The 13969-nt window shown below is 44.6% G+C and overlaps 1 protein-coding gene across 1 annotated transcript in view; it reads left to right on the top strand.

Annotated features, from left to right (window-relative positions):
- Positions 1-13969, top strand: part of CTR9 (CTR9 component of Paf1/RNA polymerase II complex) — a 263261-nt gene that overhangs the window by 66362 nt on the left and 182930 nt on the right. Inside the window, exons 7-8 of the mRNA XM_078680945.1 lie at positions 3340-3447; positions 5451-5558. Of these exons, the coding sequence (XP_078537071.1) occupies positions 3340-3447; positions 5451-5558 (216 nt within the window). The remainder of the gene's footprint in view (positions 1-3339; positions 3448-5450; positions 5559-13969) is intronic.

Below are 13969 nucleotides of genomic sequence, written 5' to 3'. Positions count from 1 at the left end.
GGTGCATGCTCAGATTGTTCCCTTTGTCAATGGCAGAACAAGAGTACAGGTTAGAATTCCTATATGAAATCGGAGTTGGAACAGAGGGGAATGAAGGACAACACTGACATAGTTTGTGGTGGAATAAAACTAAAATGTTTGTTCTGTTAGCTGTTACTGGGATGGTTACGGAGATGAGGAAGGATCATTAATTCTAGGATTAAGAGGACGTCTTACACATAATGTCAGTCCTACATAGCAGTCTTGCAGTTGTAGTAGTGAAAGGGAGACATTGCCATGCAGGTAGCATGTAGTGAAGGGTCAATCACTGTCCCATTGCATCATTAAATGCCAACCCCAACACTAGGTGGTGGTAGTTGTACTACTGGGAGCCAGGATTTGGTGGAGTGAGTGGAGTGTATGTAGAGTAAATTTGTTGTATTTCTCCTAGATCTGCAGGTGAGAGTTTCCATTTTTAGGTCTCGTGACCTATCAATGCGCATGCGCATTGAGAGAAGCGAGACTATAGGCGCTTAAACAAGGTTTACCCAAGGTTTGCCTAGACTGGCGATTTGGTGCTGTGCCCGTGCGCTTTTAGGTCAATGCGCAAGCGCATTGACCTAAAATGCGCGTGCACAGCATCAAATCGCCATCTGTTCCCCAGCAGCACTCCTCCCACTCCTTTGAAGTGAAGCTTAGCTTCACTTAGCTTCACTTCAAAAGCCCCTGCCGCTCTCCCCGCTCCGCCCCCTGCTGCGGCCGTGTCGCACTTCTCCTCCCCCTCCCCACATTAATGCCCTCCTTGTCTCTCCCTATCCCTCTTACTTCACCTTTTTCTCTCCCCTTCCCTCTGCTTCGCCATCTCTTCTTTCCCTCTCGATTCCCCGTGTTTCCTCCTTTCCATATTTTTTCCGTTCTCTACTTCTCTCTGTCCCTTACCTCTGAGTTGTCCGCTCTCCCCTTTCTCTCACCGCACACCCCTTCCCTCCCTCCACTCGTCTGTTCTCTCCCTGCCCCCTTGTTTTTTTTTCCTCGCACAAATGTGAAAGCACTGTACAGCAGCAGAGAACAGGCTCCGCTTCCCTTGTGTCGTGTTTCCAGTGACTGCGGTAGTGTCCCTTACCTAATGAATGAGTGCTAAAATATTAATTGTGCACAAATGCATCCCGGACGTTCCTAACAAACGACCAGAATTAACGGGCAAGGCAACTGGCTGTTATGCAAGCACATAAGTGTTTCATTATTAGCCAACAGTGTGAAGTCCAACATTATCAAGTGCAAAAATAGTATTTTACAGCATGCGGTGCACATATTCGCCGTAATATAAATAAAAGGGCTACATGAGAAAAAATATTTTAAGATACATCTTTACCAAATGTGCAGCTCACAATGTAATGTCCCAGTCCTGCTATATGCACGTGCACTCCTTTCTCCCTCTCTCCCGCTGCCTAGTCCTCCCACCCCTCCCTCTCCAGCGCGCGCTCCACTCGCATCTGCCTGCTGCTCCCCCGCCCACCCCCCCCACTCCCCCAACCAGCAATTCACACACAGCAACGCCACTCACACACACAACGCAACTCATCCACGCAACGCAACTCATCCACGCAACGCAACTCATCCACGCAACGCAACTCATCCACGCAACCCCACTCATCCACGCAACCCCACTCATCGACGCAACCCCACTCATCGACGCAACCCCACTCATCGACGCAACCCCACTCATCGACGCAACCCCACTCATCGACGCAACCCCACTCATCGACGCAACCCCACTCATCGACGCAACCCCACTCATCGACGCAACCCCACTCATCGACGCAACCCCACTCATCGACGCAACCCCACTCATCGACGCAACCCCACTCATCGACGCAACCCCACTCATCGACGCAACCCCACTCATCGACGCAACCCCACTCATCGACGCAACCCCACTCATCGACGCAACCCCACTCATCGACGCAACCCCACTCATCGACGCAACCCCACTCATCGACGCAACCCCACTCATCGACGCAACCCCACTCATCGACGCAACCCCACTCATCGACGCAACCCCACTCATCCACGCAACCCCACTCATCCACGCAACCCCACTCATCCACGCAACCCCACTCATCCACGCAACCCCACTCATCCACGCAACCCCACTCATCCACGCAACCCCACTCATCCACGCAACCCCACTCATCCACGCAACCCCACTCACCCACGCAACGCCACTCACCCACGCAACGCCACTCACCCACGCAACGCCACTCACCCATTTGCAAAACCAAAAGGTCAAACTCTTCTATTGCGAGACCTATTGCATTTTCAATGCTTGTTACAGATTAGTATTTATCAGTGCGTTGTAACCCTGACTTTATTGATGTTGGTGTTCATTCAGAACTCAGGGTTCTCCATGTATGTGTGGCCAGCCAGTGTTAAATGGGGAAAAAACAGGATATTTAAAAATATTTACTTGTATGTTTGTGGCATTTGTATACTGCAAACATAGCCAAAAGCCATTTGGATACTGTCCACAGTTGAAGTGTAAAAGTGACTTGATAGAAAGCGGCATTCTGAAAGTGGTGATGAACTGGTTCCTCATTGTAGTATGTATATATCTATCAAGACTTCATAGTAAACGCATATGTGAGTGATTTACAATTGCAAAAAATTAGCCTGCATTGTTTGATAACAGTAGTGAATTTTTATATTCCAAAACTGAAAATTAATCTGGATGACTGTTGATGCCAGCTAAACCACCCCTTGAATTGTTAAGTTACATGATCATTATGTTGGTTTTCTTAGCCTGTACTAACATGTGGCATGTTAGTGAGGGCATTTATGTTGGCTAATACGAAATCGAATAGTGTGATCATCACCATGGCCATCGAAATGATGTTTGTCAGCAGTTTAGACATTTTAATGGGTTTCCCATTTTCCTAAGTTTTTCTACCTTTCTGCAAGACGATACATAATTTTGTTTTGTTTAAAAATATTTTTTACATTCTACTCTGAGTTCTCTTTAGAATGTTTATGAATAAGTTAAATAGTAAACCTGTTGATAAAATCGGATGAAATGTAAAGGTGAAGGAGTTTAATAAAGGCACCCGTCAATCCCAAAAACAGCAAAAAACTTTTACAGGGATATTTTTTCCAATAAAATCAGCTGTTGCTAATAATATTTCCTGGTTCTTGTTCATAGACACATTTTCCTAGTGATGCAATGCTGTTTTTGTTTAAAATTTACAAAATTGTTTATTATTTTGGTATGTTTGACTTTTCTTTACGCGTAGGTCATGCCAGTTTATCTGTAAACATATATGTGGCCCTCTAATAACATTTGCTATTTTTCATGTTTTCCCTCAGGCTGATTCCATCAAAAATGGTGTACAGCTTCTTTCTAGAGCCTACACAATTGATCCCAGTAACCCAATGGTATTAAATCACCTGGCTAATCATTTTTTCTTCAAGAAGGTAAGATTATTTGTGGGTTTTTTACTTTCAATGTTGAAACTTGGAGACTAGCAAAAACATTTTAGAGTGTGCAAAAACCGAGAATGTGATGTTGATCTGTACTTGCCATTTTTGTGGCATTCTGTTGACAAAAGTCTGCTTGTAGATAACTTGATTGATGGTTGGGGGAAAAAGGCAGGTCAGATTTGTTATGTGCAGGAGACCATGTTGGTTTCCACGGTACAAGCAAAGTTAAATGAAAGAATTGGAAGTTCAGTGAAGGATGGGATATCCATCACCGTTGTGATGAAGAAACCCGTCCACCGATATCTAAATCCCATAGGATATAATGGAATTTACATTGCGGCGGATGGAATATCAGTCACCGCTGTGATGGAGTAAACAGTCTTCCAAGATCTAACTCAGGCTCTTAGTTACTTTTTTTTTTTTTTTTTTTTTTAAGAGTCATTACTGTGTACTTTATTTTTATTTATTAATTTTGGTCCATTAACTCACTCTCCTTTCCTACCTTCTCGTTGAATCCACCTATATTCAGGTTATGTTATTGCGTTGCATGCCTATGTATTCCTATGTTATTCTGGAGTCTGTATCATGTTATGGTGCATAGCCTCATCTTAACTCACTTCTTCCATGGAGAAATTGAATTGGCTCTGTTTTGGTGATCAAGGTATGATTCTTCGGTTAGTTTCTTCTCCTTCCATCTTGGACCTCTTGGTTTCAGGGTACTGATCCTCTTTGACATGGTTGTTTGGTGCCTGTATTTCCTCCTCTCCAGTTCCATAATTGTCTTTCTGTCCAGGATCCATTATTTGTTGAAAATGGATGTCCCTTATTTGACCACCTCAAGCCACTGTTGGGGCGCAGCTGTTCAGTCCCCTTGAAGTGCTGTTTATGTAGGAGGACTTATCAACATTTGTGCTAGTTCTGTTCCATTTTCATACGGTTCAGTTGATTCGCCTGTTTCAAGATGAAAGTGCTTGATCTACTCCACTAGGTTTCAATTTGTGAAAGACCTGTTATTGGTTGTTGTATACCTAGGTGTTCATGCTGGCAATACCTCCTGGCCAGAAGTCCTTCTTTGTTTCTTGGCTTAGTGCAAGCACCTAATTGTGGCCTCCTTCGACTTTATGAATGCATTATCTAATTAATTGTTTCACAGGTTTGTGTCCTCTTACACTCTTATTTTGGTTCCTGCTCAAACGATTCTTGAGGTCTGGTTGAGTTTGCCCGGTTTGAGATTATTTCCCCCTGTGCCTTCCGGTTTTTAAACATGAGGCCTGGATGGGCTAGCCTCTAACCTTTCTCCGAGGCTGGAGTGTGTACTATATCTTTTTATTTCCTTTATCATGAGATTTACTTATCCTGTTTCAGTATGTCACCCAGATATTGGCTGATGGTCATTTATTTTTGAAGGACATTTATAATTCCTTCTGTTATTGGTATTTACACCTCTTTGACTAAGCCCCTGCTTCTGGCAGGAGATGGTCTTGGAGGAGTTGAAGATCGACTTTTGCTGTGTCTTTCCAGTTTGGCCATGCTCGGAAGTCTGAATTTGGGCTTTGGTAGTGACTGGGACAAGGACGAGGGAGTTAGAGGGAATGCCAAATTGTTTCTGGTAATCTTAATTACTCCTAGACTTGCTTGTCCATGTGCCGGTAGTTATGGCCCGTGGCCCTCTCTTAAATGGCCCAGACTTCTGCCATGGTTATGTCAGGATGGTATTGGGAATATGTGTCTTATATTGTTCTGTTTTGGTGGCAGGCTGGCATAATCCGCAATATTCATGAATATTTTTCTGTTTCGAGAAGGGACGATCATTAATGACTGGAACACCTAGGACTAAGAGTAATGAAGATTATTGGTCCATTCCATGCCACTATGCCATCATTTACTCTCCCCTCCCTTTTACTCTATTTATGCCCACGCCTCAAGACATGGTCCACTTATTAGCACTGACACTTTCCTCTACTGACCTATAACTAAATTATGTTTATGTCTTGCAGGATTACAGTAAAGTACAGCATTTGGCTCTTCACGCTTTCCATAACACAGAGGTAGAGGCCATGCAAGCAGAGAGTTGCTATCAGCTGGCCAGATCTTTCCATGTACAGGTGAGAAAATCTAGACCACTCATATGCATAAAATAATTTGTTTAAATTGAATTTGTCTTTAAATGTTGAAGAAACAATAACGGTCCATTTCACTTTCAAATTCACAAATTCTTTAATTCCTGAGAATGCAAAACTGACTTTTGACTAAAGCTGGTGTGATACATTGTGCAGGAAAACCACATTTGCAAAATGATTTTTGCTGGGAGGATTGTGAAAGCAAATGGATAGAGAATTGTGTGAGGCAACCCGGGTAAAATTTCAATCCCAGTTAGTGGCTTCAGTAGTTCAGAAAGCAACTACAGAGTTAGCGACCCAAAAATGTTTGCCCTCGAAAGTAGCTTAAGGAGGCAAAAAATTCTATAGTAGGGTGAGACAAAAATAAAATAAAAGAGAATGCTTTAAAGCAAACTGGGACGAAATTAATAATGCCATTAGTGAAGTCAACTCAAAGAAATCCTTTAGTAAGGTCATTAGTCTTGCTCGCATTTAAAAAAAAACACATTATTCTCCTTCGTAGGTGATGAAAACCAAGGCAGCAGGCTAAATTAACATGGCGCTGTACTCTTCAAGTTCAGAAAGTTCCAAACTGTAGTCTTGCAGGCTGGTTTGCTTTCGCCCCAGCCTGCGATGGTGCTCCTCCTCACGTCTGGCTGTTGTGTAAAATCCTTTAACCAATGTGCCTGTGCATAGGAGGTCACTCAACGTTGCTTTAGTGAGAAGAAGGGATTGGTGTCCTGAAATGCGTCGGCATGAAATAATTAAAAGATGGCCCAAGCAAGCAGGCTGCATCTCACTAAGGCAACGCTGAGTGACCTCCTATGCGCAGGCACATTGGTCTAAGAATAAGCTTAGACACTGTAGGGGTACACAGGGCTCATGCACCTGTACCCTCACCAGTGGATTTAGACAACCAGCTAGAGGGGTGGCTGACCTATACCATAGGCAGTGGGTTGCAGCATGGCACACCGGTATGTGTTCTATGTCGATTTCTTTTCTCTGTACCAAAACATATGAAAGAGATCGAGAAAGAGAGTGAGAGAGATGGAGAGAGATCGAGAGTGAGGGAGATCGATCGAGAGTGAGGGAGATCGATCGAGAGTGAGGGAGATCGATCGAGAGTGAGGGAGATCGATCGAGAGTGAGAGATATATCCACCCCAAGGAAAGGATCCATGGGTCCCTACCTACACTCCCCTTGAACGCCCCTAAATTTAGTACTTAGGGGCAGCCCTGAACCTTGCTGCTTCAGATTCGGGGAGGAAGAAGGACCAAAGAGCTGTACTGACCCAGGAATAAGAAGAGGATTCCAACTGCTTTGGCCCCAGCCCTACCGGACTGTCCAGTCTACGACCTGCCTATAGGAAGAACCCCATAGAATCCAGAAGCCAGCAACCTTCAGAGCCCAGAGGACCTGCCCTGCAATCATCTTACTGACACCGTCACCCATGGGCACCGGATTTGCTCAAGCAACGACTCTCCTCCAGAATGTGGATTCCGGCGACTCCATGATTCTGCATCCAACGCCCACAGCCTGAGTTCGAGTTCCAAACACCAGAATGAGATCTCCCCAGTGATCCTGTCCTGGGATTTGGTGATCCCTGACCTCCCTCAAGCTTCGAGACTACGCCTGCAGCATCAACCTAAAGGGTCCCCCCGACCGCGACCTGAGCTGGTAAGAAAACCTAAAACCAGAAGACACCCCTGCTCCAGACGTCCCATGGCCCTGGGTGGCCCAACCAAAGGTGTCCAGGTATCCCCGAAGATCCCAACTTACCTCTCCAGCCAGTGGTCGTATTCAGAAAGTCTTCTTGCCCATGCCTGCAGCGACTTTGCAAAACCGAAAGTCTCCATTAAAACGCACAGGGTCTCCGGCGACCTTTTTGCCCCTGCACCCGTCCGCCCCAGTACCGCTGGGGTTGCATCTCCTGTGTTGGTCGTTGGCCCCTGCAGCACTTACCATAACCCCCAAGCTTTGCTCCCTCACCTGTGTGGCCTGTTCGCCAGCAGTCCCTAACGAAGGGCCCCCTTAGCTCCATTGGCTAACATTGGGACTCTGCATCCGGCCGCCCCAGTGCCGTTGGTGGTGCAACTTGAGTCCCCATCTAGACCTTGGGGAAACTTGGTCCTAACCCCCAAAACTTGTAAGTTGTGTCCTTACCTGAGAAACTGCTAACACTTTTTTCTCCCATAGCAACCCACCTTAAGAGATTTTGGGCCTAAAAATGTTGAGTTGAACTGATATTTGTATGAAAAGAAATGAACTCTGTCGTAATTACCTGTAAGTGACTAATCTAAGTGTATGGTAACTTGGCATACCACCTCAAGTACCCAAAGTAACTAAAAAGTAATCCACGAGTAATGACAAGTAATTTCTATGTAATTTAAATGGTTTCTAAAGCATTTACAGACCTGTAACGATTGCAGTTTCAACCACAACTGCATTACCTTGAACATTCTTGCATTTGAGAGTATATTTTACTTACCTGTGCCAAGTCCTGCTTGGTTCTGAAAAGAAAACATTAGTATACCTTTTTTATACTTACCTAATTGGTCTGGATTCGTTCTCCGAGTGTGTGCCGTCAGCTTTGATTGAGTGAATACAATAAAGGTTTGACACACCCTCTGGATAAGCCTACACTACCATAAAGAGAGCTGTTCGTACTTACCTAATTTAGCCTCTGCTATACCTCTGGGGACTCCCTGGACTCTGTGCACACTATACCTTACTTGGTATGTACATTCAGAGCCAGCTTCCTACAATTTTCAATATGGAATTAGAACAGTCCTTGAAAAGCACAGATTGGTGAGTTACTTTCAAAACTCCTGTGTGTGGGACTGTAATGAGAATATTTTTTATTTATTTAAATAGTAACCCAGTATTTCATATGACTATTGAGGTGTCACTTAAAATTGACAAATATTACATACTCAAGAGAACCGTGCATCCAGATGTGGTATATAAATAAATAATACCGGATCTAGGTTTGACTGGACATAGCAATAACAGATAGCTCAATAAATAAGAGTCAAGATTCGAGGTAGTAGGAGTTTGCAGGTTTAATACAGCATAAAGGACAGGAACAGGACAACCTGCACGGGAACAGGATGGCAGGGCCCTACAGGGGGGACAGGGAATGAGCGCGCTAACTTTAATAACAATGTACAACATATATATACTAAAACAATTGCATTATAGTGAATACAGTAGGCGGAGCAGTGGGTGTGGTCAATAGCAGTCGCGAAAGATAAGGGTGAAAGTAGGTGTAACAGGAGGCGTATACATGGACATGTGATGTAAACGTAACAGAATATGTCATAAATGGGGCGGAAACATGGAGGGGGCTACCTAAGGAGCCGGGACCTCTAACCTAATGGTGCGCGCAAACTGACAATGATGTGTTACTAGGAGAAGCTGGGGGCTATGAACTCTGTGCTAGGAGCAGAGACTGAAGTCTGGAGAGTCAGGGCGACATGTACCTAAACCCTATCTAGTATCTAATGTTTAGAGGACATGTTGATATAAACTAAGAGTCAGGAGGGGAGAGGCTAACAGACTCTAAGACTGGAGCATGCATTATTCTACATGTAGTGCGTGATGAAGAATATTAAATGACCATTAAATGCAGTATTTCCCTTACATGGAGACGTAAAGGCTAGACAATGACAGAAACTATTGATGCGATTCAGTAGTTTAGGAATGCAGAGAAGGAGGGCTGGACTGATAACTAGAATCATAACATACTGTTGGCAGACTCGTAGGCAGAGCCAGGCCGAGCCGGGCACTGTGAGGCAGGAAGTAAGTGAAGGGTCGAGGATACAGGTGGGGGCTGTATCGCTCCTTAGCGAGGGTTCAGGAGACAGGAGCTGAATCTGGTGTCCGGGCCCTTTTGAGGCCTAGAAACGGGGACTTTACAATGAAATAACGTGCACACTGAGAAACGTGGCAACGTAACTTTACATAGGCCTGATATTCGTAGTATTCACGAGAACTGGGAACTGGCATACTAGAGATGGACACAACTGTAATTGCGTCTTTAATCGAACATGGGGGATACATATGCATATTAATCATGCACACATAACATAAGATGGGGGACACGTAGAGACACAGAACATGGCAAAATTTACTTTTCCACATTCCCTCCTTGTCACTACGTTTCCATCAGGAAACATTAATATTCATGATACCATCTATCATTTCATACAGTATCATTTGTTCGTCTCGAATTTTCTTGGAACGGGATTTAGGACGGGACTTGGGGCTAGGAATACAAGAGGTAGCACAAATGCCGCAAATCGCAGGGCCACATTGTATACAGAGGCAGCAACTGAATATGATCGCTACTGCAATACCTAGAAATAACAATACTTTCCATCCCCAGGCGGAAATTATATTCCAGAACCAACCGGACCATGTCCAGGTGCCTGGATCTTGGTGTAACATATGGGCAATATTATGGAGTCTGGTAATAGCTGAATAAACAGACGGTGCGTTATTAGGAATGAAAATGCAGCAACTAGATCCGATGACTCTACATGCCCCGCCCCGATCGGCCAGTATGACGTCAAGGACGAGACGATTCTGAAGCACGACAATTCTCATAAAGGATTGCTCTTCGGTTAAGTTACCTAGAGCAGAAGTAGTCTCAATCACTACTGCTTCAAGGGTTCTCGTTAATCTACGTATCAGTTTACTATTCACGACAGTACCTAAGTAGGGGAAGACACCTTTATTGATATCTATGTATTGTTCTAGAGCAGTTTCAGTATAATCGACAATCGGGAGGTCTCTTTTGTGTCTAGTATGTACTAGGTGGGAATTCCTATGATAGTCAGGTGGGGCTAGAAAAACTGGTGGCAGTAGGAAGGCAATGTAACAGGTACCCTCCCAATCGAGGGGCAGACGAACATATGCGGTCTGACCACAAACAAAATAAGAATGACGTGAAGCTTTGAAAATAGATTTCCTACTGTCACTATACTTGACAATAGTAGTACAATCACTATGGCCTACATGTACGGAACCATTATTTCGGACACATAATTCACCTTTTACTGGTAATACTGACATAGAGGGTAAGTCTGGAGTAGTATCAGACTGAACATTCAGGACCATGAAATTCGAAGAATAATTACCCAAATTATAAACTTCATTTTCTAGATCTAACCCTGTTCTGTGGGGAAGACCTTGCTTGTCTGGGAAACATGTACTGTTAAGAAAAGACATATCTGTTGAGGATGACGTTAACGTGGACCATGCTCCACATGAACCGTTATGTGAAAATGGATAAGGAAAGAGTGGCAGAACTCCCTTCGGTGTCTGGAAAGGGGGGAGTCGACCACACACCCAACAATTTGTGGCATTGCTGGTCTGGTGTGAGTAATGTAACATGCGGATAAAGGAATTATTACGCATAGCAAGACGATATGAGAGTTCATGAGGAGGCAGATCACTAAATGTGTGCTCTACTGTAACATTAGAAGACTTATTTACATGAGAAACTGGAAAACACAAATAAAATGCATAACTTATGCAGGTAATCATAAGGCTGAGATATAGCAGAAAACATAAAATAATAGTGCAACTTTTAGAGTTCTCACTAACTCTCTCTCTGTGGGGGTCTATTATATACATGTCAGAAACCGGTCTAACCGTTTCACCTAGGGGAGGACTTAGACAATCAAACTGGCTGACTTATTTTACTAGACCTTAATTTTTGCTTATACTCCTGCTGCGGAGTTTTCTCTAACAGGGAGGAATCTGTATCATTGTCTTTTGCGGGACAGTCCTTGAGAATAGTACTTTGGCAATCCTTGAAATCCTCGGAAATGTTCTTTGAAACAGTCTTTAGTCCGTAAAATCTTTTCACATGAGACAGGTGGACCCAGCCCTTCCTGCCTTCCAGCTTGACGGCAGTACGGGTGGCCAGGAGGACCTGTTTGGGCTCCTTCCAGCGGACTTGAACGATCAAAATTCCGGACAAGAACCATGCATCCGGGAACGATTTCATGCGGTGCCACCTCGGTATTGTCTGGAAATGCGGCGGCAACCTGTGAACGACAAGAGTGTAGGGCAGACATCAAGGAAGCTAGGTAATCTGTCAGCATATTACTTGAAACATCGGTAATACTTCGGGGTCTAGGTGTACCCCACATATTAGGGGGGCGGCCGAATACGACCTCATACGGGGACAGACCTGATCTGGAATGTGCGACCATGCGCATGTAAAACAAAGCGACTGGCAGAGCTACTAGCCAGTCCACACCTTTCTCTTTACAAATCTTGGCAATACGGATTTTCAGGGTCTGATTATGTCTCTCTACGAGACCGGCTGCTTCTGGATGGCGTACACAATGGAACTTCCACTGGTACCCTAACAACAGGGAAACGTGTTTCATAAGCTCAGATGAGAATGGCTGGCCGTTATCAGAATATACAACTCTAGGGAGTCCATAACGGGGGAAGAATTCACGAACCAACTGCTTGGCAGTGGTCGTGGCTGTGTAATCTGGGACTGGATATGCTTCTGTCCACCTGGACAAAGCGCATACAACTACAAGGACATACTTGAAACCTCGACATCGCTCCATCTGAATATAATCCATCTGGAGGACTTCAAAAGGGTGGTCAGGGGGCTGGAATCCACCTTGTTCCAGCGGGACACTTTTACCTGGATTAAACTGGCAACATATCATACAGGTACGGACTTTCTGCTTGGCTGCAGCTCGTAAATGCTTGTTGAACCAAATGTTCTGGATACTATCTAACATAGCTTTTTCTCCTAAATGTGCTGGACTATGTGCGGTATTGATAATGACTTGAACCATAGAGTCGGGGAGAAACCATGTGGCTTTTCCCTTCGTTACCCATCCCTGATCTGTCTGGACCCCTCCTTGTTCGGACCATTTCTTGATTTCATCGGGAGTAGCATGTGACTGGATATCTATGACATCTTGAGTAGGGTCCTTAACTGTCATACAGGTAGTCGGATCTGGAGTAAGTGTCTGTGTCGGATTAACTGGTATGTCTGGTGTCTGTGCTGTAAGCTTGGCTGTGCGATCTGCTAGATCATTACCTTGAGAAATGGTATCAGTAACTTTCGTATGTGCTTTGCATTTCATGATAGCAATAGATGTCGGTAAGTGTATGGCATCTAACAGAGCTTGAATAAGGAGACCATGCTGAATCTTGGTTCCATGAGAAGTCATGAAACCTCTCTCCTGCCAGAGCACTCCAAAGTCGTGTACGACTCCGAATGCGTAGCGTGAATCTGTGTAAACATTAACTTTCAGGTTCTTGGCGTGTATGCAGGCTTGTGTCAGAGCAACTAGCTCTGCTGCTTGAGCGGACAGAGTGTCAATACGGTGTGTTTCTATAACTTCAGTGTCAGTAGTCACTGCATACGCGGCTACTAGTTCTCCTGTACTTGTTCTCATACATGAACCATCCACATAAAGTGTCAGGTCGGGATCTGGTAATGGAATATCTGTCAGATCTTGTCTTGGCTTTGTCATAATGTTAACTACTTCCACACAGTCGTGTGTGGCAGGATTCGAAATAACTGACGGTAACAGTGTAGCAGGATTTAGAACGTTGCAGCGTCTGATTTCTATGTGTGGCTGGAACAGTGTCAGTTCATAACCTGTTAAACGTGCAATTGTCAAGTGCTGAGTCTGTGTTCGGTTTAAAAGAACTTCCACGGAGTGTGGAACTTGTACTGTCAAGGAATGTCCTAATACTATGGAATCACTTTGTCTGATAGCTAGTGCTGTGGCTGCAACTGACTTGAGGCACGCAGGCAGAGCCTGGGCTACAGGATCTAGTGTGCTCGAAAAATAAGCACAGGGCTTGTATTGTCCTGTTTGGTCTTGTGTGAGAACAGATAATGCTGTACCTTCGCGTTCAGTGACGAAAAGTGTAAAAGGCTTACTGTAGTTCGGTGTAGCTAGAACTGGAGCTTGGCATAAAGCTTTCTTTAACTCATTGAAACTAAGTGTATGTTCAGATGTCCAAGGGAGGACAGTCGATACGGCTGCCTCCTGTGTCCATTGTCTACAATAAGAAGTAAGGCCGATAAAAGCACGTACCTCCTTCTGTGTCTTGGGCTGAGGAAGACTCGCTATTAACTGGATACGGTCTGGTGTCAACTGCCTACCCCACTTGGACAGTAAGTGGCCTAAGTAGATCACTTGCTGTACACAGAATTGAAGCTTCGAAGGGGACACCTTGTGCCCCATCTCGGCAAGGAAATACAAGACTGTAAGTGATGCTCGCTCGCAAGCACGTTCAGAACGGGCTGTGATCAGTAGATCATCGACATACTGGAGCAGGGCAGTGTCAGTTGGCATGTGAATGTTGTCTAGTTGTCTCTTAAGTGCTTGACTGTAAATACTAGGACTTTCTGTGAAACC

Source organism: Lissotriton helveticus, chromosome 3_1 (assembly GCF_964261635.1).
Source record: "Lissotriton helveticus chromosome 3_1, aLisHel1.1, whole genome shotgun sequence".
NCBI lineage: Eukaryota > Metazoa > Chordata > Amphibia > Caudata > Salamandridae > Lissotriton > Lissotriton helveticus.
Note: the sequence above shows the minus strand (reverse complement) of the source record. Positions and strands in the feature narration are given on the sequence as shown.